The sequence below is a fragment of the Dendrobates tinctorius genome, unplaced genomic scaffold, assembly GCF_039654945.1.
Source record: "Dendrobates tinctorius isolate UK_male_01 unplaced genomic scaffold, ASM3965494v1 ptg000084l, whole genome shotgun sequence".
Lineage (NCBI taxonomy): Eukaryota > Metazoa > Chordata > Amphibia > Anura > Dendrobatidae > Dendrobates > Dendrobates tinctorius.
The window spans coordinates 37,637,200-37,662,009 of record NW_027361752.1 but is presented as its reverse complement, the minus strand read 5'-3'; the positions used below and the strand labels follow the sequence as shown (position 1 = coordinate 37,662,009).

Genomic DNA, 24,810 nt, shown 5'->3' with positions numbered 1-24,810 from the left:
GCAGTATAAAGTCAGTGTTTGGGGTTTGGTATCAGACACTAGGTGTCTGGTATGAACCCCGAACTTTTGCAGTGTGAGTTTGTTTAATTAGGTTATAGGGTGAATTCGATGGACTTGGGTCTTCTTTCATCCTTAAAACTATACAGCACAATACAGAGCTCTTAGAAAAGATGCTCCGAAATGTTTTTTTTTTTTTAACAGGTAATACAAGTATTTGCCAAAACAGATATGGCACAATGGGTAAGGGATCATTTTTACTTAACTATAATTGAAAGGCTGAGAAACATAGATGGGGGTGAGCCTTAAGAAAAATGTAAGACACCAACCAATTCACTCCACCAGGTTTATTATTATTGTTTATTGAAGTAGCACAAACTTATTCCACAGCAGTGTACTTATTCCACAGCAGTGTACCACCAACAATATTCAATCACATCACTCCCTTCTTTAATGAACCTTAAGTGGTTACTCTGTTATTAGGAATTTATGGCCTTCTTGGTCCCACCACCATTTTTGAAATTTCCTTCCTTGTTGTCCATGCACAGCTTTATACTTTTGGTGTGCAGGTACAGACACTATTAAAAGTGCAACGCTGTACCTTTTGGCATCCCTGATGAGCAGCTTTCGAAGGGCACAGTGACTCCCTGGTGACTAATAAGTCTGAGTAAATCTAATCGGTGGTGCCGAGATTTGGACCTCCATTAATTTAATAAAGACAGTCCATATTAAGGATAAAGAACCAGATAACCCCTATAGAGAGTCGTTTTCCCATCACACACACACACGCTAAGGTCTAATTATCGGACACTAGACAGTCCTTTATTCTTTCACACTAGGCTGGATCGCATGCCCGCAGTTCAATGCTAGTCTTATCGTCAGTAAATTAATGTCACAATGTAGCTTTTATTTGTGTCCGATATCAAATTGGAAAATGGCAGATTTGGGAACTCTTCCTTTATGTTTGATACATTCTCCACGCTGTATGACTTTAGCAAGGGAAGTCCATTAAACAGTGAAGTATCCAGGTAAGAGATGTGAAGCGGCGGAGTTGTGGGCACTTGGCATGGTCCATCTTTGACACTGCATTGGCTTATTGTCAGGCTTTGCTCTTGGATGGTTTCAGCTTGGACACGAAGGTGCCTAAGCCCCAGGATGGCCAGATACTCTGTTGGGAGAGTAGTTGTTCCACACAAAGATAGTTTTAGGCTATGGACAATGGTAAAGTTAACCAACCTTCCCAGGGTGATTGTGTCAGAGAACCAGATGGTCAGATCACCATTGTAGCTCGGCCTGGAACCCGTCTTGTTTTTAGGCAGGGCGATGGTTTTACAGTTACACATTAGGTTGGCCAAACTGAAGTCACAACTCTGGATGTCGAAGGAACAGCTGCAGTTCCGAAGGTTGTTGTCTTTGGAGAATATAAGTGTGTGGTTCTGGCTCTCTACAAGATGCTCAATAATGCAGAAGTCCAGAAAGACAAGTAAGATGAACAGGTATCTATAGAAGGACATTGATATCCTGATATCATAGGCACCAGGCTTCAAGCGGCACAACTCCATCCATCGGGGGGCTGTAGAGGCCGTTCGTGATCTGGAAAGGAAATTAACAAGAGTCATCAGTGCTCTGAAGCTAAACATATACATTTGATTAATGTTGGCCCAAACCACTGATTTTGATGGGAGCCGCCTACCATCTAATGTGTATTGGGTGCAGGGCCAGGCGAAAGTGTCTCAGTTGTCCCCTTTAACACATACCATTATACATGATGAACAGATACGGCAGAGAAATATAGGGATAGTACAATGCCAAAGATTTCACTTACTTCTTACATTACATGACTGATATTTATTGTAAATTCTACAATAGCTCAGAAACTGAATCCTCACAGCGCTCAGTGAGTGTTCTGGGGTGATTTAAAAGTTTTAATTTTAGACCGGACAGTATAGTCCTCCATTTAGTATAATGGGCCCCATATATTGTTCTATTCAGTATAATGATCACTACATATTGCTCCATACAAAGCACGCCATACAGAATAATGGACCACACTGTCATGATCCAGGTTGGATTATGATAGATTTTGCACAAGTAACTTTTTTTTTTTCTTTAAGCTGTTTGCTTAAAGTTAGTTTTGCCCCCGGTGGCCATTAGGGTCATTACACTGTGGTTGTCTTAGTTCTAGTTTTGCCCCCCGGTGGCCGTTAGGGTCATTGCACTCTGGTTACTTTAGTTTAGTTGCCCCCGGTGGCCGCTAGTGTTATTGCACATGATAATGAAGCAGGTGTGATTCCCTGGCTGCTACCTATAAAGGAGTAGCAGGTAGTCTCACTCACTGTTGGTGATATTGCTCATTTCCAACCAAGTCTGGTGAAGGAAGGAACTACAGAGAGGAGTTCCTGGCAGCTCAGGGGAGCTCTGGAGTAATAGCTTCAGGTGGAAGCTGAATTCAGGTGTCGAGCTTCATCGGTGAAGCTGAACTTTGGTGTTGTACTCTGTTGCTGGGAGCAATAGCAACAGAGCAAAGTTAAGTGGTGTTTTTCCCTGTTTGTTACTTTCCTTGTGTGTGTATTAGTGCAGTGGTGGGATTAGTTTCTGCACCGTCCAATTCACTAGAAAGGGATAGGTTCAGGGCGAGCTAGGGATTTGAGGTATCCAGCTCGTCGCCAGGTGCGGAACCTGCCTAGGGATCATCAGGAGTGTAGGGACACTGACTCAGGGGAGTGCAGGAGGTCTCCACGTCCCCGTTCCCTATTGCAGGGCCCTCCATTGTAATGGTTTCCCCGGTGTTTCCCTTAACTCTGTTTAAATTCGCCCTGCTGGAGGCGGTGTATCCAGGTTCACGGGTGTTATAGAAATTCGCCCTGCTGGAGGCGGTGTATCCAGTCACACGTGACATTACACACATATAATGCTCCAAACAGAATAATGGACCCTATATATTACTCCATACAGAATAATGTACCCCATATAATGCTCCACACAGAATAATCGGTCTCATATAATGCTCCATACAGAATAATGGCACCATACAGTGTAATAGACCCCATATAATATTCAATACAGAATAATGGACCCCATACAAAATGGATCCCATATAATGCTCCACACAGAATAAAGGACCCCATATATTGCTCCCATACAGTATAATGGACCCCATATAATGCTCCTCACAGAATAATGGGCACCATATAATGCTCCATAGAGAATGGACCCCATATAATGCTCCATACAGAATGGGTCCGCTATAATCGTCCATAGAGATTGGGCCCCATATAATGCTCTATAGAGAATGGACCCCATAAAATGTTTCATAGAGAATTAGCTCCATATAATTTTCCATAGAGATTGGGTCCCACATCATTCTCCATAGAGAATGGGCCCCATATAATGCTTCATAGAAAATGGACCCCATATAATGCTCCATACAGAATGGGCACCATATAGAATGGACCCCATATAATGCTCCATACAGAATGGGCCTCATATAATGTTCCATAGACAATTGGCTCCATATAATGTTCCATATATAAAAAATAAATAATGAACCTCTCCTCATTCCTCACTGGCTGCAGCTCCAGTCTACTCAGCTCCGGTATCTTCAGCCTATTCTAGCTCTCTGCTCAGGAAATAGGGCATGCTGTAGTGGCGTCATCGCGCCCTGTGCCCTGAGATGTCAGAGATTCAGAAGACGCAGAAGAGACCAGACCTGCGGCCAGAGAGCAACAAGGAGATGTAAGTGTTTCAAATAGCTTAAAGCATGGGGGAGCCATGCCAGTGCCCGCACAGGCAATGGGCCCCCCCGACTCATGGACCCCATAGCATGTCAGTGTCCCTGATGGCGAGAGGGCCCTTCCACTTGCTCAGGGCCCCAGCACTCTCCCGAGTGGTGATGCTGGCCCTGATTGGGTTGTCACAATTTTTCTGGATGGCACATATTCAAAACGAAGAGTCAAGTGTGTTGGATTTCAATATGTCTAATCCTTTTATTTGCAAGGGAGATAAGCCACCGCCAGAGACATCTGGTAGCAGCTTTTTCCCCTTTTCCTGTTTGGTTAAGCCCAGCAACATGTGTATGTTGGGTTATTTAGAACAGGCTATGACCAGCATAATAGAAGACAAGTCATGCTATATATTGTTATGCTGCTGCAATGCAGGTAAATGCAAGCTCCACTAGGTGGCAATAGAGTGGAGGAAGGACTGCACATAGCAAGACCAGACCTGCAAAGCAGCGGCGAGGCCACCATAAGGTGGCAGCAAAATAGTCAAACAAGCCGGGTCAATATTAGACTGTAGCGCAGTACCAAAGAAATAAGCAAATACAGAGTGACAAACAAGAAAATGGGTCAGTACGGGTCAGGAGCAGATATGCCAAAGACAAGAGACAAAACTGGTCTTGGTCCAAGCCAAGTCAAAACCAAGGTGTCAATACACGAAAGGGGAATACTGAATCAGGACGGGAAGAGGGGATAATCAGACACGGGTTCAGTAAGTAAGCAGCACGACAAACGGAGTCAGCTACACATGCCGTAGACAGAATCTATAACTGACATTGTCTGCAGGATGCAGCGGAGATAAATAGCAAACCTGAGACCAGACTGAGGCTGAGAAAGTTAACCCCTGGCATGACCAGTCTGGAAAAAGGGGAAGACAGGATTCAAAACACGGTCTGGATCATGACACATATATTAAAAAGTGATAAGTAATAGGACATAATAAAATATTTATTGCTCATAGGATAGGTGATAACTTACTGATCATTGGGGGTCCGGCTGCCGGGATCTGCAGCGATCAGCCGAATGGGAAACAGATGCTTTACACATGCCGATCGCAGTGCCATTTATTTTCTATGGGGCTTACGGAAAAAGCGGAGCGCAGCGCTTGGCAGCCCCATGTGGAATGATTTGAGTGGAAGGTGAGTATTTGTGCATTACAGTGCCATTCTAATGGGGATAAAAGTGCCTCGTGGTGCGGGTCCCAGAGGTCGGTCTTTCACAGTTCATTAAGCTATTACTCACCAGTAGCACACTTATCTCTGCTTGTGGCGACATCGCATTTAATCTGAATTATCCAGACACATTATTTCAGTAGTCCGAGGGACATGAGCTAGAGTTCAGGTCATGTGAGAATGACTGTTCTTCTACTATCTTTGGGAAACAAAGGCACAATGTTTGAATATCTGTTAATATGTTGATGACCCATTGGTGCTCTAAAATTTGAAGGACAATCTATGCAAGTTGTTTGAACACTCCAGCAGTGGCCTCCTTCCACCAAGCCTGTGGTGGAATGCCTGAAAGAAAAGTTGTGTTCCATTAGGGCTCATACTCACTTGCATGAAAACCCGGCACTGCCGCAGGCACTCAGACCGGAGCGTGCGACTACATGTATTTCTATGCAGCCGCATGCTCCGGTCCGAGTGCCAGCGACAGTGCCAGGTTTTCGTGTGAGTCTCTCGTAAGTGAGTATGAGCCCTTAAAATGAGGATCTGCCTGTGTTCAGGGAGAGTCTACATTACAGAATTTATGGCATCATAGTGCAAGGGAGAAGACCGAGCTGCGGGTACCTGCTTGCTGGGACCGGAGCAGTTGAGGATGCCTTCCCTGTTTACTGGGGGAAGGAATAGGGGACCGGATAGGCCCCATGACCCAGGAAGAGGGGCCGTGTTTAGTCAGGGAACCCGGCTGGAAGCTGAGGTAGAAAGCGTGCGAGCAGCAGGGCAGGCAGCGCGCTCCGCACCTGAACCGCCAACGCTGCGACGGACTGCAGCAGACAGACCCAGTTGCCTAGAGACAGTTTTGGCGCGGGCAGGCAGCGTGCAGCAGGCTGAGAGTAGTGCTTCGTCCCCAGAAAACCGGTGCTGCGCAGGCCTGCATCCGTTAACCCCCGCCGCCAACTGCGGGGACTTGAGAGAGAGAGGTGCAGGGTGCCTGGTGACTACCAGAGAGGAAGGTGCAATACGTTCCGTGTCCGTGAGAACAGCGCACGTGCCACATAAGAGAAACCGGGTTACGGGACAGACACTTGCACCCTGATTTGTCAGTTGATACTTGCCGGTCTACGTTGGACCCGGACAGTGCTGCGGCCTTAATTGACTCGGCTACATCGACTTATGGACTAGGGGCTCAGCGGAAGGTACCAGAGACCGACCGCTGCTGGCAGAAGACAGATCCTCGTTGCCTACAGGACCTTCCTGGATAAGTACCGTGCCAGCTGTTGTTGGCGCTGTTGACTGCCCAGCAGGAGTCACAGTCTGAAAAACTTCTGACACGTTAAAGGGGCCTTTACACCGATTTTGTGACGCAGCAGCAATATTGCTAGCGATATCGCTATGTGTGATATTTACCTCCGACCGGCTCCCCCACTGTCTGTCGCTGATCGCGCGAGATCGTGCAGCTCCATTTCTCGTCGGGCGCTTCCTGCTGGCGCCGACGAGCGACGCGTGGACGCAGGCGGCAGGACGTCAGGATCGCCTCGTCTGAAAGGTAAGTAATGACCGCAGCTGCGTCGCTACATCGCTGTCAGATCTGCCTGTTTGGCAGCTCACTAGCGACCATTTAGCGATGCACCAGCGATCCTGACTGGGCAGTATCGATGTCGGGATCGCTGGTGCATCGCTAAATGTAAAGGGACCTTAAGTGTTTCACAAGAACTGCCGCTACCTGATTCATTGTTCCTGAACTCTGCATATCCTTTGCAAATTGAACCATTTATTCCCTCATTTAACTGTTTACCTCCCTGCGTGGAGTATTCCCCTGGAAAAGTAAAGTTATTAACTCTTGTTCTGCCTTCTCTCTGTCACTGCATCCCGCAACCTGCTTACAATCACTCCAACTGAAGAAAACAGTGCTGCCTCATTGACCATCACTGCACCCTCAAAGACGTTTAGAGAATCCAGGTTGGGGCAATCAAGTCACCTGGTCTCGTACATCAGAGAACTGTCAGCTTCCTAAGCTTGTCGTACCTTATCACTGTGAGGGTCCGCCAAAAGTGGGGAGCCACTGGTGGGGATATTCGGCACGGGAAGCAGCTCTAATCCCAGTGAGTCAGCGAAAGGGTGAGACTCTGTAATTTGCGCCATCTTGGGTATTTGTTGGGACTGTTCTGCATGCTATTGTGTGTTGGTGGTTCCATAAATTATTGCCACACTATTTTACCCTCACCCTGTGTTGTCTGAGTAGTGTTCTGCCCATGGAGAGAGAGCGGGCGTTCAGTGAGATGAGCCCTGGTCCATGCAGTCTTTCTAAAGACAGATGGGCCAGCGGACGAGAGCACCCACTGACCACCGTGTCTCCACAATGCTCAACATCCAGAAGACTGACACTCCCTCAGGAGACTGCCACTCCATGAAACTACTTCCTGGTTCTTACCAAAACCCTACAGGTGTATCTAATCAAGACCAGAGCTGGGATTTCACCCAGTCCTTCCCGGCTATGCTATGACATATAAAATAAAACAAATTACAGCCTGGCCTCCTTTTCACAGACACGCATGGACACCATACATTGTCTCTTTAAGGGCTCCATAAACAAATGCAGCCACTATTACAATTATTGCAGCTTTCCCAAGTTCTGAAAATACATGATAATTTTTTGAAACGTATATGACATCATGGATGTCCTCAACATAAGATATATACAGCAGGTCAATGTATAGCATCACATAACCTATGGTCAGGTGTAACAGCATGTAACGTATGGTCAGGTGTAACAGCACGTAACCTATGGTCCGGTATAACAGCATGTTACCTATGGTCAGGTGTAACAGCACATAACCTATGATCAGGTATAACACCAGGGGAAGAGTCTTGAGGAGATCATTTGCATATTCCCAGGGCCTTCTGGGATAAGTGAAGAGTCTCTGCGAGCTCAACGATCACTGGGTTTTGGCCGTTGCAGCTGAAAAGAGGAAATCGGAAAACCGCGCGCCGAATTTTGGCTTCTCTTTCATCGTTTTTAAGAAATCTCAAGATGGAAGAGGCCAGGAGCCATTTGGTGAGCTGCATTTCTTGCTACATGATCACAGACTTACCAGTGGAAAAGCCAAACTTCACATGCCACAAATGCAAGCTTGTGTCCCTGTTAGGCCTCTTTCACACATCAGGTTTTCGCCGTCAGGCGCGATCCGGCGCTTTTGACAGAAACCGGATCCGGCGAAATGCAATGCCGGATCCGTTTTCCCCCCCATTGACTTGCATTTGCGCCGGATCGCGCCGGATGGCCATGCGTTTCATCCGGTTTTCGCCGGATCCGGCAATGTGTCGCGATCCGGCGTCTGGAAAAAACGGTGACTGTAACGTTTTTTGTCTCCGTCGAAAAAGCCGGACACGCCGGATCCGGCGCGTCCGGCTTTTTCACACAACGAAAGCCTATGAGCGCCACAATGCGCCGGATCCGGCGAAAGCCGGATCCGTCGGCCGGATCCGGTTTTTTGGTCTGAGCATGCTCAGTAGCTCTGCCCACAAGACATATATAAAAGCAAGACAGTGGGACCCACAGCCACACCCAACATGCCACCCAAGACAGCAACCAGGCGCAGGAGAAGGCAGGAGACCACTGCAGCACCATCCGCACCACCACCACCCCAAATGGAGCAGCAAATAGAACATGCTGAGGAGGGGAGGCCAGCAGCAGATGAGAGACGGTAATTATCAAATCCCCCATTCCTCCAAACTAGGGCTATTGAATATCAAGATATTCATTGGCCCTTTGTTTCTCTTTATTCAACAGCCGCCCAAGAGATGCAGCAGCAGCAGCAGCAGCAGCAGCAGCACTGGCTTCACTGGCAGCAGCTGTAACACCACCCACAGCCATGGAGTCTGGCCAGCAAGAGGACAGCACATCTTCTGGGAGCCCTCCCTCGCATCGTCAGCGTTTGACGGTAAGTTTTTATTTCCAAAATCCATCTTCTCTGTAATATATGTCTATTCATTGCCTTTTATTTCAAAACAGGAATCACAAGATGAAGAGGAGCTCCCAGAAGAAGAAGGAAGGGGTGGACAGACACTTGGAGTGGGCTCACAATTCGTAAGTTTTTTGCATCAAACGCAGAAACACAACATCACACTACACACAACACATAGAAAACAATGTTCTGCAGACCACACACAGCAAACAAATGCCTACATCCAAAGACATAACTTTTTTTGTTTTCTTCTCTAGTCTTCCCAATCTGGTGCTTGGCCAAGAGGTCCTCGCAGTGCCTCCCAGGGTCGTCGGCGACAGCAACGCGGCGGTCACCAGCGTGTAAGTATAAATATTTTTGCTTTGTTTTTTTGCACTTTTTATTTCATTTCTTTTGTGGAGGCTAATTATGTTATTTTTGTCTTTTTCTTTAACAGCCTTCACAGCGTGCTCCCGACTCTGACGGTGAGGATGGAGGGATTGATGTGGACCGCCTCATCGATCTCGTCAGAGAAAGGGAGCCGCTCTGGAATATGGCTGACCGCCGCCACGCTGACCTGATTGTTACCCGACGACTCTGGGAGGAAATCTGTTCTCTCCTTGTGGGCCGCTGGGAGGACCTCGAAGCTCGGGCCCAGATTAAAGAGCGTAAGTATATACAGTACCGGTTGCTTGATGTAAACCAGTGTTTCCCGAACTCCAGTCCTCGTGGTCCCCACGGATCATGTGTTCAGGATTTCTATTTACTATAGAAATCATGAAAACATGACCCCTGGGGACCATGAGGACTGGAGTTTGGGAAACACTGATGTTGTATACTAACCACTCCTTTCTTGTTTCAGGGAACAGAATTGTGAATCGGTGGCGGTCTGTGAGGGATCGTTTCAAGAAGGAGTTCAATAAAGAGATGCGGGCCCCGAGTGGATCTGGAGGACGCAGGAGCAAGTACAAGTACGCAGAAGCCCTGTCGTTCCTCCGGGAAACAATGGTCACCAGAAGGTAAATATTACACACCACATGTGAAAAAAAATGTTATATGTAAAAAATTTTTTCAGCCAGGGCCATACCATGTCAGTATTTTAATTGTTTTTTTTTCTCTTTATTCCACAGCACGGTGAGCAGCACTCGGGAGCCGGCACGATTGGATCCTTCTGAGGCGATCCCTGAGGAGACCGGCACCGAGGGACACTTCGACCGCCCCGCTACATCTGCACCTTCCCAGCCTTCCCACACATTCGACCCATCTGTCCCATCCACCAGCACAGGAGCATCGTGGCCGCCTACATTACATGAAGCTGCTGGTGAGGAGATCGCTTTCCCTTTACCCCACCCTTCTGCCCCTGCCACCTCTAGTACACCTGCGGGTACTGGGCGGCAGCGGCAGAGGGGTCAGGAAAAGACTTATGCGCCAGAGTTCTTGCATCTGAATGCATCTTTCCAGAACTGTCTAAAAGTCTTGTCAGAGCAAATATCCGCAGGCTATCAGCAGATCAACTCCAGCATTCTGGAGGTGAAGACACTTCTGCAAACCATGCATTCAGAAGCAAGATCTTCGCCAAACCACACCTTTTTCAGGTCTGTTGTGGAGCGCATGGAAACGCTCTCTCCTGCCCAGCAGATGCATGTAATGCATTCATGCCACGCTGCTCTCCAGCAAGTTACCTCCCAACCTCCTCCTCCTCCCACCACAGTAGTTCCTCCACCTGCACCCCCTCCAGCCACTTTCCATCCTCCCCCTCCTATTACATCTACACCCCCTCCAGCCACTTTCCATCCTCCCCCTCCTATTACATCTACACCCCCTCCAGCCACTTTCCATCCTCCCCCTCCTATTACATACCATCCACCTCCAGCCACTTTCCATCCTCCCCCTCCTATTACGCACCATCCACCTCCCCAGCACCATCCACCTCCCCAGCACCATCCACCTCCCCAGCACCATCCACCTCCCCAGCACCAGCAACCTCCCCAGCACCAGCAACCTCCCCAGCACCAGCAACCTCACCAGTACCAGCAACCTCCACAGTACCTGCAAACTCCCCAGTACCAGCAACCTCCCCAGTACCAGACATCTCCCCACTTCCAGCAACCTGCCCCGTACCAGACATCTCCCCACTTCCAGCAACCTGCCCCGTACCAGACATCTCCCCACTTCCAGCAACCTGCCCCGTACCAGACATCTCCCCACTTCCAGCAACCTGCCCCGTACCAAACTCCTTCCCCATACAACTTGCCATCAACATCATCTGCTCCTACAGTCCCTGCCCAACCCTCCACTCCACCACCCACCACCTCTTCTGCTTCCCACATGTCCACCCATTCTGTAGTTTTTTCCACACCTTCACCTCTAACTGTTCCTTCCCCACCACGATCCCAGTCCTCTCTCCACACTCCCAGTGTCGAAGTGTCCCGCAGCCCCTACAGCAGTATTTCCACCACACACTACACAGAATTATAATGTGTGTATTTAAATAAAAATGACCAGTTTTATGGTTTCAGTTTTATAGTTTCAAAGTTTTATTAAACAAGTTTATTAAAATTTTAAAAAAGTTTACTAAAAAAAACATTTTTCAATAAAAGTTAAATTATTTTACACTGGTTGTCTGTCATTTCTTTCTGCGGCGAAAAAGGTTAAATAGAGGGTATTTAAAAGGTGAAATGGTATTCAAAACTAGGTATATAACTGTGGGTAAATTTTAGCTTTTTGCCACAGTTGTGTTCCTGGTTGTGTTTGAAGCAAAGTATTTCACCTAAAAAGTTGTGTTTATTGTTGGTGATTTCCTAACAATGTACACAACTTTTGTTAAAAGGTGAAATACTTTGCATAAAACACAACCAGGTACACACCTGTGGCCTAAAGCTAAAAATAGAGACCATGACAAGATAGCCAACTTTGGTTGGCAAAGGTATATACTGTTGGTCCAGAAGGTACACAAGTTTGGTTAGGGCACAAATCTTTCACACTCTGTCATCCTGCCAGTGTACTCTGCTTTGAGGTGACATAAAGTATAGTGCAAAATTGTCCCTCATTACTGAAACCGTCACAGAACTTCTAGTGGTAATGTCATGGTAATCTTGCAAGGTGGTTTCTTCAGAGGTGTCCTCAATGGAAATGGGTTCCTTGCAGATAACAAAATTGTGGAGTACCACGCACGCTTTGATCACCTCGTCCACAGTTTCTGTCTTGAGGTTGATCGCAGTCAATAGGACCCGCCATTTGGCTGTCAGAATACCAAAGGTACATTCAACCATTCTTCTTGCTCTTGTGAGGCGGTAATTAAAAATGCATTTTGGTCTTGTCAATCCTCTGCTAGAGTACGGTTTCAAAAGGTGTTCTGACAGCTGGAAGGCTTCATCCCCTACACAGACAAATGGCATAGGTGGACCAGATGTTTGCGGCAGCGGTCTAGGTGGTGGGAACTGGAAGGTGTTTCCATACAGTTTACGCCCCATGGCAGACAGTTTGAAAACTTGAGAGTCATTGGAGCGGCCATAGGCCCCAATATCAACTGCAATAAATTTGTATTCCGCGTCAGCGATGGCCATGAGGACAATTGAAAAATATTTCTTGTAATTGAAATATTCCGATCCCGATCCAGCTGGCTTTACAATGCGGATATGTTTCCCGTCCACAGCGCCCAAGCAGTTTGGAAACTGACATATCTGTTGAAACTTGTCAGCAATTTCAATCCACCTCTCTGTTGTGGGCTCTGGTAAAAACTCTTCAGCTAAGGAGTCCCACAGTGCACGGCATGTGTACTTCACAATTCCAGATATGGTGGAAATCCCGAGTCTGTACTGGAAATGCAGTGACAAAAGGGATTCTCCAGTTGCAAGAAATCTGTGGGGAATTAAAAAACAATAAATTAGTTTTAAATCACAGCATTACATACCAAAACTGACCTATAACACTTGGAGATACAAACTACCACCAACAAGATTGCAGTGAAAGTGTGCTCTGATGCGATCATATCCAATAAATGTGGCTTACCTTAAAGTCACCATCAGACGCTCTGCGGGTGAAACAGAGAAGCGGCAATAGGTGTCCGCTTTTCTTATGAGGTGTGCAATGCGCTCCACCAAGTAATCAAAATTCTCCATTTTCATCCTAACATATCCAAAAAATTTATCCGGGTTTCGTCGAAGGTCCATGCATAGTGTAGAATAGACCCCACGCGTCATTCTCTTGGCTGTGATGGGGTGGATCCACAAACGTTGTCTACGATGCCTGATGCGCTGCTGTCTCGCTCTCTCCTTCTCCAGAACAATCACCCTCAAACGATTCGCCTCCGCTGTAAAATCCGCCAAATTCTTCAAAATATTTCCAATCACAACATCCATCTTCGCCAGTAACTTGCTCTTCTCTCCAACCTGCACTTTCTCCTCTACAACCTGTCAAAGAAGGGCTGTAGGAACACGCTATATATAGTTTTCCAGTAGCCAATCCCGTTCGGAAGGCCACAAGGGTCAATTTTAAAAACCGGATCCGGCGTAATCCGTCGAAAAAACGGATAGAAAAACGGATGAACCGGATGAGACGGATCCGGTTTTGTCTGTCCAGAAAAAGACGGATCCGGCAGAAAACCGGATCCGTCACATCCGGTTTTCAGAAACATTTGCCGGATCCGGCGTTCCGGCACGACGCCGGATCGCGCCTGACGCCGAAAACCTGATGTGTGAAAGTAGCCTTAGAGGAAAAGTTGCAAAATCTCGAAGAGAGGTTAGCTACGTTGAAGATCATTAAGGTGAAGAGTTCTTGGACAGAGCAGAATTATCTCTTCATGTTACAGAAAGAGAAGAAATTCGAAGTGCACCTGAAGAAACAGAGGAATGGAGACATGTGACCCAGAGAAGCAGGAGGATCAGGAGGCAGTCAGCACCCATACTGCTGAGAAACCAGTACCAGGCTCTCACGCAGGAAAACAATGAAGAAATACATCAGGATAAGACTTTGCCAACAAACAGCAACCTTGTACGCCTTCAGAGTCCTCCTGGATGGAGAAAGAAAAATGTTGTGAAGAAGAAACGGAGAGTGGTGGTCATGGGGGATTCCCTGTTGAGAGGAACAGAGGCCGCTATCTGCAGACCGGATAAAACTTCAAGAGAAATGTGCTGTCTTCCAGGTGCAAAAATTAAAGATGTGTCTGACAGGATATCAGGACTCTTCAGACCTACAGATGACTACCCATTCCTGCTACTACATGTGGGGACAAATGACACCGCAAGAAATGACCTGGAAACCATCTGCAGAGACTTTGAAGACTTAGGCAAGAAAGTGAAAGAACTGGGAGCGCAGGTGGTCTTTTCTATCATCCTCCCAGTGGATGGCCATGGAACAAGGAGGTGGAATAAGATTCTGCAGGTGAACAACTGGCTACGTCGATGGTGCCGTCAGCAACAATTTGGATTTCTGGATCACGGAGTGAATTACTTATACGATGGACTACTTGCTAGAGATGGGGTGCACCTTACGAAGACTGGAAAGCATGTATTTGGAAGTCGCCTTGCTACACTTGTAAGGAGAGCTTTAAACTAGAACAACATGGGAAGGGAAGCAAAAGACCAGAAAAAGCCATACACCTGACAAATGCTATTGAGAACTCTGCTACTAGAAGTGGAAAGGAAGAACAAAGACAAAAGTATCTAATTAATAAAAATATTGGAGAAAGAGAAACCAATCACAAACTAAAATGTTTCTATACTAATGCACAAAGCATGGGCAACAAACAAGGAGAATTGGAACTACTAACACAGGAAAAGAAATATGATGTCATTGGAATCACTGAAACTTGGTGGGACAATACCCATGATTGGAATACAAGACTAGAAGGATACAACTTATTTGCAAGAAACAGACTTGATAAACGAGGAGGGGGTGTCGCATTGTATGTTAGAAACGCGTATATCTGCACAGAGATTGAAGCTTCAGAGACTGGGAGTTCTGTGGAAACTGTTTGGGTAAGAATACAAGGACAAAACAATGGAAAGGACACCATTGTAGGCATTTACTACAGGCCGCCTGTGCAAGCTGAAGATATGGATGAACTCTTTATGCATCAAATGGCCAAGTTCTCCAAAAAATATGACATAGTTGTCATGGGAGATTTCAACTATCCAGACATTTGTTGGGAATCTCTCTCAGGCAAAACTAACAGGTCAAGGAAATTCTTATCCTCTCTTGCTGACAACTTTATCTTCCAAAAGGTAGGGGAGAAAATGAGGGGAACTGCTACTTTGGATCTAATCCTTATAAACAGGGAGGAAATGGTTGAGGAGGTAAAAGTGGCTGGGACCCTAGGCGGTAGCGACCATGCTATTTTAGAATTTTGGATAACTAGAGGCGGAAGACCTGTGAAGACTCAGACGTCAAGGTTAGATTTCAGAAAGGCAGATTTTAAGGGATTCAGAAAGAGAATTGGAGGGATCCAATGGCTGGATATCCTTAAAGACAAAAATGTCCAGGAAGGATGGGAAATCTTGAAAAATGAAATTCTCAAAGCACAGTTGTTAACAATTCCGAAAAGAGGGAAGAATAGGAAGCATTTAAGGAAACCAGGATGGATGAACACAGAACTTAAGCACATGCTAAAAAGGAAGAAAAAAAATGTTTATAAAATGGAAAGAGGGAGGCATATCTAAAGAAGAATATAATGCTGTCTGCAGAACCTGCAGGGCACAAATCAGATTATATAAAGCTGAAAATGAATTGAGGCTTGCAAGAGATGTCAAAAGCAATAATAAAGGATTTTGGGGATATGTCAAAAGTAAAAGAAAAGTCAAAGATGCTATAGGATTTTTACAGGATGAAAATGATGAAATGGTAAGACAGGATGTTGAGAAGGCTGAACTTTTAAATTCCTATTTTGCATCTGTTTTCTCTCAGAAAGGAAATGTAACATCAACTGTTCTTCACTGTCCTATTAAGGGAATAGAAGAATCCAGGATATCTATAAACAGAAAGATAGTGAGGGAACACTTAGCTAACCTAAATGAATTCAAGTCTCCAGGTCCAGATGAAATACACCCCAGAGTACTGAAGGAGATAGCAGAAGAAATTTTTGAACCCCTCTCCATAATCTTTGAAAATTCTTGGAGAACAGGAGAAGTGCCAGAAGACTGGAGAAGAGCAAATGTTGTTCCTATCTTCAAAAAGGGGAAGAAGGTGGACCCAGGCAACTATAGGCCGGTGAGTCTGACTTCTATACCAGGAAAGATCTTTGAACAAATTATTAAACAACATGTATGTCAATACCTGGATAAGAATGAAGTGATTAAACAGAGTCAGCATGGGTTGGAACTAATAAGTCATGTCAGACTAACTTAATTTCCTTCTATGACGGTATCACTGATTGGGTGGATCAAGGAACTGCTGTAGATATAGTATATCTTGACTTCAGCAAAGCATTTGACAAAGTCTCTCATACAATCCTTATTGAAAAAATGACTAAGTATGGAATGGACAAGGCAACTGTTAGGTGGATTCATAACTGGCTTAGTGATCGGACCCAAAGAGTGGTCGTAAATGGCTGCACATCCAGTTGGAAGAATGTCTCAAGTGGGGTACCACAGGGCTCTGTCCTGGGCCCTGTATTGTTCAACATCTTTATCAACGATTTAGATGAAGGAATTGAGGGTAAACTGATTAAATTTGCTGATGACACAAAGCTAGGAGGGATAGCTAATACTAGAGAAGAGAGAGTGAGAATTCAAAAAGATTTAAATAAACTGGAGAAGTGGGCAGCAACTAACAGAATGGTTTTTAACAGGGAGAAATGCAAAGTACTACATCTGGGCAATAAAAATGAAAAAAGCATATACAGAATGGGAGGAATAGGGCTAAGTGACAGCACATGTGAAAAAGACTTGGGTATACTAATAGATCACAGACTGAATATGAGTCAACAGTGTGATGCAGCAGCAAAAAAGGCAAATGCAATTCTAGGATGTATTAACAGAAGCATACAGTCTAGATCACATGAAGTCATTATTTCCCTCTACTCCTCTTTGGTCAGACCTCATCTGGAATATTGTGTCCAGTTTTGGGCACCACATTTTAAAAAAGACATCAACAAACTGGAGCAAGTTCAGAAAAGAGCGACCAGAATGGTGACCGGTCTGCAAACCCTGTCTTATGAGGAAAGGTTGCAGGATTTGGGAATGTTTAGTTTGCAAAAGAGAAGACTGAGAGGAGACTTAATAGCTGTCTACAAATATCTAAAGGGCTGTCACATTGTAGAAGGATCAACTTTATTCTCATTTGCACAAGGATAGACTAGAAGCAATGGGATGAAACTGAATGGGAGGAGACACAGAGTAGATATTAGAAAAAAACTTTTTGACAGTTAGAGTGATCAATGAGTGGAACAGGCTGCCACGAGAAGTGGTGAGTTCTCCTTCAATGGAAGTCTTCAGAGGCTGGACAGACATCTGACTGGGATGATTTAGCGAATCCTGCTTTGAGCAGGGGGTTGGACCGGATGGCCCAGGAGGTCCCTTCCAACTCTATCATTCTATGATTCTATGATTCTATGATTCTATAACAGCACGTTACCTATGGTCAGGTATAACAGCACGTTACCTATGGTCAGGTATAACAGCACGTTACCTATGGTCAGGTATAACAGCACATAACCTATGGTCAGGTGTAACAGCATGCAATGTATGGTCAGGTGTAACAGAACGTAACCTATGGTCAGGTATAACAGGACGTTACCTATGGTCAGGTATAACAGCACGTAACCTATGGTCAGGTATAATAGCACGTTACCTATGGTCAGGTATAACAGCACGTTACCTATGGTCAGGTATAACAGCTCGTTACCTATGGTCAGGTATAACAGCACGTTACCTATGGTCAGGTATAACAGCACATAACCTATGGTCAGGTGTAACAGCCCGTAACCTATGGTCAGGTGTAACAGCATGTAAAACAATGAATCAAGAAAAAGATATAAGCCAGCTCACCAGTAACCACCGCAGAACCTCGGAACTCCGTATGGACAGACGTCAGGATTAATCATAAGAAAGCTTTTCAGTTCCAGCTGTGTAAAAACTTGTAGTCTTCTTTAATGAATCATGTAAAAATGAACATATAATACATGCTCTCCAAGAGAAGTTGCCTAAGCCACAGGTAGAGGCTACGCGTTTCGATCAATGTGATCTTTGTCCAAGCCTGGACAATAAAGAAGACTACAAGTTTTTACGTAGCTGCAACTGAAAAGCTTCTTTTCTTATGGGTAACAGCACGTAACCTATAGTCAGGTATGACAGCACGTTACTTATGGTCAGGTATAACAGCACGTAACCTATGGTCAGGTATAACAGCACGTAACCTATGGTCAGGTGTAACAGCATGTAACCTATGTTCAGGTATGGTCCAGTGCCAGAGGGTTCAACTGAATGATATTTAAGGGTTTTATAGCCCACTTCTCTTTAGACACTGCTGAGGCAACCATCTAATGTCCAGGACATGTGACTGATCCATTAATCACATCAGTCATTATTTATCTCACCAGGTACATACCACCCATAGTGGCAGACCTTGCAACTGCTATTGGGTGCGTAAACACTGGGGGGCCCGGTGTCCATCCTTACAATTTCAATGGTATTTAGAATGGTGATGCAGGGAGCCAAAGACTCCGTGATTCACCATTCAGTCTGCATACAGTGCGAAGCCTCAGAAGTTGCACTGCACAGATCTAAGCAGCATGCATGGGGAACATGGCAACGTGAGTAGTGTTTTGTTTTATTTTAATGTCAGTAGCTATGGTGACCTTTATACTGAATGGGGGCTTTGGCGACCCTCATACTCAATGCGAGGCTGTGGGTACATCATACTGGTTGCTGGGGGAATGTGGGGGCAATGGGGGTATCATACTGAAGAAGGCGATCATACTGAGTGGGTACAGTGGGGACATCATACTGGTTGCTGGGGGAATGTGGGGGCAATGGGGGTATCATACTGAGGAAGGCGATCATACTGAGTGGGTACAGTGGGGACATCATACTGAGTAGGAGCTGTTTGAGCATCATACAGAGGGGCCACCATATAGTGTGGGAGGTTTTAAGGGCCATCATCCTGCATAGGGGGTAGTTTGGGTATCATACTTCGTGAGGACATCATACTGAGTGGATGCCATCATACCAACTAGGGGCTGTGGGAGCATCATACAGTGGGGCCATCATACTGTATAGTGTGGGAGGTTGTAGGGGCCGTCATCCTGTGTAGGGGGTAGTTTGGGTATCTTACTTTGTGGTCACATCATACTGAGTGGATGCCATCATACTGAGTAGGGTCTATGGGAGCATCATACTGAGGGTCCATCATACAGTGTGGGGGGTTGTAGGGACCATCATACTGGGTAGGGGATAGTGTAGGTATGATACTTAGTGGGGACATCATTCTAACAGGCCATCATACTGTGTGTAGGGGAACCTTGAGAACTTCCTTGTGGTGAGGAATTCATTATGGGGATATCATATGTGCGCGGGTGGAACATTTTTGGGAGCATTCTACCATATAATGGCCATGAAAAGGATATCATGGGTGAGAAAACGAAGGGGCTTCAACTGGGGCATAAATACTGTGCACGTGCCGCAATGCACGTCCCCTCTTTTTATAAAAGTTGGGAGATATGACCCCGTCTCATCCATCCACTTAGAGCTTTTGATATAGGACCCCATGATTTCAATTTTTGCCCCGGTATCTATCTATCTATCTATCTATCTATCTATCTATCTATCTAGCTATCTATTTCTCTAGATTGGGGCCTGGAGGGCACCGCCTGGAAGCTTTGGCTCTGGCAGCTCAGGAATTCCAGTGTCGGTGCCCTAGGAGCACCTCATGTGTATATACTGTATATATATATATCTCCTCACCAGCTCTGGTCATCTCTCCTCTGCTCAGGTTACTCTGTGGATGTGCTGATGTTGTTCTGCTCCAGAATCGCACTCCACTGCTGAATATTTTCGCATTATAAGAGTTTTATTCTCGGCTTTCCTGGATTTCTCTTGTTTTTCCCCTTGATCTATCTTTGGTTCCTCTGCCACGCAGCAACACCAGTAGCAGGAAATGAATGTCAGAAGTTTCTGGCTAACTATCGAGACTTAGTTAAAGGAGCAATGACTCTTACAGCATTTAACGCAGGATGGATTGTGGGACAATGTCGTGTTATGTCACCTACTAAAAAAAAGAGTAAACATATAGAAATGATTCACACGGGATCTCGAGAAGATTATGCAATTGTCGGTGACAGTGATATTACTCTATGAACTGTTTCTTAAAGGGGCCACAGCTGCTTAACCTGGCCTACCTATATACATCCTATATAGGTTTGCACTGCCTCCATAAAGGAATATTGATGTACAGATGTAGCAAAATTTACCTTAAAGGGGTTGTCCACTACTTGGATAACCCGTTCTCAATCCCTGTGTCCCCCCCCCAGTAAAATAACAAAGCCTCTGGTGCTGGTGCCGCTCCAGTGGTGTCGAAACTAGTTGGTGTCGAAACTAGTTCTCCTTGGGCTCACGTGTTCCCTACAGTTCACTGTCCTCTCCTTCAGACAAATCAGACTTCTTGAGAAAGGGAGGGCTGTTGCTCTCGCTCCCCCAGATGTCAATGACGTCCAAAGAGAGGAGAGAGTAATCTTTGCAGTGTCACACCCTTTGGAATGGCACCAGCACCAGAGGGGGTTCAAAGTGCTGTTTTTAGGGACACTCTGATATTAATGCTTAATGGGGGACCCCTGATCAAGCTGTTTACGAAGATGTTCTCATGGTGGTGTTTATGGAGGCTCTATGATGGCAGTGTATATGGGTGCACTGTGATGATGCTGTATATGGGGACACTCTGATGGTACTATTTATGGGGCACTTGAATGGCATTCTTTATGGTGGCATTCTGATAATACCATTGGAGGGCCCCAATAAACAGCATTATTAAGTGGCGTAACTAGAGTCCGATGGACCCGATACAAAATTTGGACCTAGGCCCCCCTCTACATGTTGGTCAGATGTATGTGTCATTGTAGCATTCCAAACCCTATAAAGACATATGTGTTGTCCAACCCATTATGTAATAATATCTCCTCCCGCCTTGGGCCCCTTCCAGGTATATATGTGTCACATCCTGGTCTCCTTCCATGAGTATTTGTTTTCCATCCTGGGCCCCTTCCAGGTATATATGTCCCCCATCCTGGCATATATGTCCCCCATCCTGGTATATATATCCCCCATCCTGGTATATATACTGTATTCGACATTCTGGTATATATATATATCCGCCATCTTGGTATATATCTGCCACCATCTGGGTATATATATCCGCCATCCTGGTATATATATGTCCCCATCCTGGTACGTATATGTCAGATTCTGCCACTGTTCTCAAATGCAGGGGTCCCCAACCACTGGTCCGTGGACCAGGACCGGGTCGTTGGGGTTTTAATGCCGGTCCACGGTGCCACCGCAGACCAGCACTGGTCGTGGGCCAGTTGAATGGCCACCAAGGTCTCCCAATCTGACTCCCTTAGACTTTTATCTTTGGGGTCATCTAAAGGCAATTGTCTATGCTGTGAAGATACGAGATGTGCAGCATCTGAAACAACGGAAACTGGAAGCTTGTGCTAGCATTTCTTCTATGGTGTTGCTATCAGTGTGTCAAGAGTGGGAGAAGATGGTGGCATTGACAATCCAACACAATGGGCAGCACTTTGAACACATTTTAGCGGACACAGTGGTCACTACACCACATACCTCCTCCCTCTGTTAAAACTTGTGGGGTTGAACACACAACATTACCCCGGGATCTCGAGACCGGGCACTCATTACACCTTGCCCCACAGGTCGAGAGAACCGTCTCCATCTGTCATCCGGCCTCATCTCTACGTTAGGCCTCCCCCACCCCCAGCGGTCAGAATATCGGCCCTGATCTTTGGCCCTCCAGTCCCAGTCTGTCTGCGTCATCAGACACTGTTTAGTCACCACACTCCTTTCTATCACTGGCCAGCTCTCCCGGTTGGTGCGGTCATAAGTCATAATCGAGCCTACTGTCTGGCCTGAGTCTGACACATTCAGTGTCTCACAGGAACTAAGGTCTCTCAGCCTCGTATGGCCCGACAAACTGCCACTTGCTGACATTCTTCGGCCACCTGCAATGTCACTACTTGGAGGAACCCTTCGGGTCCTTACATCTTGGGTTGAAGGCGGCCTCTTTATTGATCCACCGGCGGTCCAGGCTCAACTGCTCAATCTCTTGCAGGTACCCCACTCGATACTCCAAGAGCATCCAAAAGTTTCTCAGGCTTTCCACGGAGCCAACCACCATGATAGGAATCCTACCCTCTTCACTGGATACCTGGTCTTCATCATCAGGAGGGATCCTCACCCTCACCACACCGGAGATATTTGCAAGGTCTTGCATTACCTTCCCGAATCTTCCAATGATTCTCCCAATCAGACCTTTGGGTATCGGAATCACATCTTTCCGCAAACCCAGCTGATCCATAGCCTTCCTTGCTAACTCTAGGCATCGAGCAGCTTTCATATTACTCCGCCTGACCAGCTGTTTGGCGTGGAGATATTGCAAATGCATCTCTTTGAGGACAGCTGTATCTTCCCTGGCTGATATTATCACCAACTGCCGAGTCTCAGGCGCCCAGTGCACCTTACACGCTTTGACGGCATCCTTAAAAGCCTCATGCACACCTTCCTCAGTGCAGGTTTCTTGCATGTCTTCTGGTACATCAATCACAGACTTGAAGGTCGTAGTCTTGTTCTCTTCCTGGACAGAAGGCTCTGGCTTTACCACAGACACTTCCCTCACTACAGTTGTCCCGACCGGATGACTGTCTTCTTCAGCTCTATGCTCACCAACTTCACGAAATTTTTTCTCTTCATGACCCTTTGCCAAGATGGGTACTGGCAGTTCCGTCTTATTATCAGTCGGGCTCGGCGGCTGTAAGTCTTCGTCCAAGCTCTTCTCCCACAGAAGACCTTTTACTACTCCTCTGAGTTCGTCCATCTCTTCCCTAAGGGTCTTGTTCACAGTTTGCCAGGTGGACAGGTGACCCCTGAGCTCCAAGATTTCTTTCTCGAGCCGCTCCACCCTGTGGTCTGCCATTTGTCTCAGGACTCTTTCTCGTTTGAGATGTTCTTCCACTGTTTCTTTTATTAACTGTATCTCATGATCTTGTTCTCTTTTGGCCAGTACGTGCCGCACTATGACTTCTTTAATTATATTGTCAAAGGGTACCACTGGGTCAGTCCCGTCAGCCGAGTGAACTGTCCCGTTACCGTCTAACCATGTTTTTACCCCAGTTTTCTTGTCAGTCAGGTCACCATCCGTCATGTCACGAGACGTTAGGTCCGTAAGTTGGGCAGATATACCTCTTCTTCCGGTCAGTTCTACCTCTGACCTGTCCACTTTACGAGGCATCACCGTCTCAATGTCTGCTGGCTCAACAGTAGAAACGTCTCCAAACCCTTGCTGTAGAGGAACTCCCCTCTCCCACAAGCCAGAGAACAGTCTAGAGTCATGGCCTATAACCACTGGACAGGACAGATTCGGGACTATCGCTACATCCTGTCCCTCGATGTCCCAACCTGTCCCAAAGACTACCCTGGCGACCGGGCAACTCTTAGTGCGCCCGTAGTTGCAAGTAACCCCCACCTTTCTGCCGGGTATCTCAGGAGCAACCCGCACTAGAGTCACCGGGCTCCCAGGGTCGACCAGACCAACTATATCTTCATTATCTACCTGGAGGCCACACCCCCTTGGCATCGTACCGGCTGGGTAGTTCACCAGGCAGATAGGATAGACATAGGACATTTGCTCCTGGCAACAGTTCATCTGTACCAGCCTTTTCACATCGGGATGCTCCGCCCCCATTCACCGGGACTCCACCCCTTCTTGGGTTACCACCCCGATTTGGGTCACCGCCTCCCTCTGGGACTCCACCCATTTTTGGGTTATCACCCCGATTTGGGTCACCTCCCCCTTATGGGATTTCCCCATGTCCGTTCTACAGGTCTCCTTAGACCACAGTTCAAACACAACAGTTTGTCTCTTGGGCGCATACTGGCTCTTTAAGTATGATACCACACAACTCCTGCTGTCACCGATCTCCGACACCTCCGGCTGCCGTTCACACACAGCTGCTGGTGTCACCTTCGTAACCCCGCCGAGTTACAGGAAGCCGCTTGTCCCCTTCGTAACCCCGCCGAGTTACAGCAAGCCGCTTGTCACCTTCTTGACTTCCCTGAGCCACCGCAAGCTGAGTTGAGAAAAGAGAAAAAAAAACACACCACACAAAACTCACGTGTCCTGTCTGTGTGCTATTCAGGACGTCCGTCTCCTCTCCTGAGACCGTCCAACACACAGGGCGCACCGGGTGCTATTCAGGGAGCCGACCCTCCTCCCAGGCTTTCCCAACACACCGGCCTCACCAGGTCCAGGGGCTCGGCGGTTGCTATTCAGGACATCCGTCTCCGCCTGAGACTGTCCAACACTTACGCCTCACCAGGTCCAAGGTCATACCACGTGCTCCAGGGATCCGATTCTTCTCCCAGAACCTCCCAACACTGACCCTCTTGGACCTTGCTCACTGAACCCTTCAGGTACACAGTGTTTCTCACTGACCCAGGTCAGTACAACACGAACACCTGTTTGTTACCTGTGTCGGCCACACAGGTCCTCGGGTACCTCATATCCACAGAGGCACCCTATCACAATCCACAGTCTCTTTCTCTGACCCCGGTCAGCATATCACACGGCTTTCACGACCGTCACCTGCTGGCCGCGCAGGTTCTCGGACCCCTCTACCGCAGAGGTGTCCTATAAGTCTCTTCTCCGGTCAGTATATCACACGACTTTCAAGACCGTCAGCCCTCCTGGCTCAGTGTTGCTAGCACTGCA

The 24,810-nt window shown here is 46.7% G+C and overlaps 1 protein-coding gene across 3 annotated transcripts in view; it reads right to left on the bottom strand.

Moving 5' to 3' along the window:
• Positions 1–329: 329 nt before the first annotated feature.
• Positions 330–24,810, bottom strand: part of EPCIP (exosomal polycystin 1 interacting protein) — a 35,240-nt gene continuing 10,759 nt past the window's right edge. For 2 of the 3 annotated variants that reach the window (XM_073584525.1, XM_073584523.1), the window contains exon 2: positions 330–1,590. In XM_073584525.1, the coding sequence (XP_073440626.1) occupies positions 876–1,559 (684 nt within the window). In that variant the 5' untranslated portion in view covers positions 1,560–1,590 and the 3' untranslated portion in view covers positions 330–875. Of the gene's footprint in view, positions 1,591–19,775; positions 20,012–24,810 lie in introns of those variants that run through there. The other variant, XM_073584526.1, reaches the window with a different exon arrangement.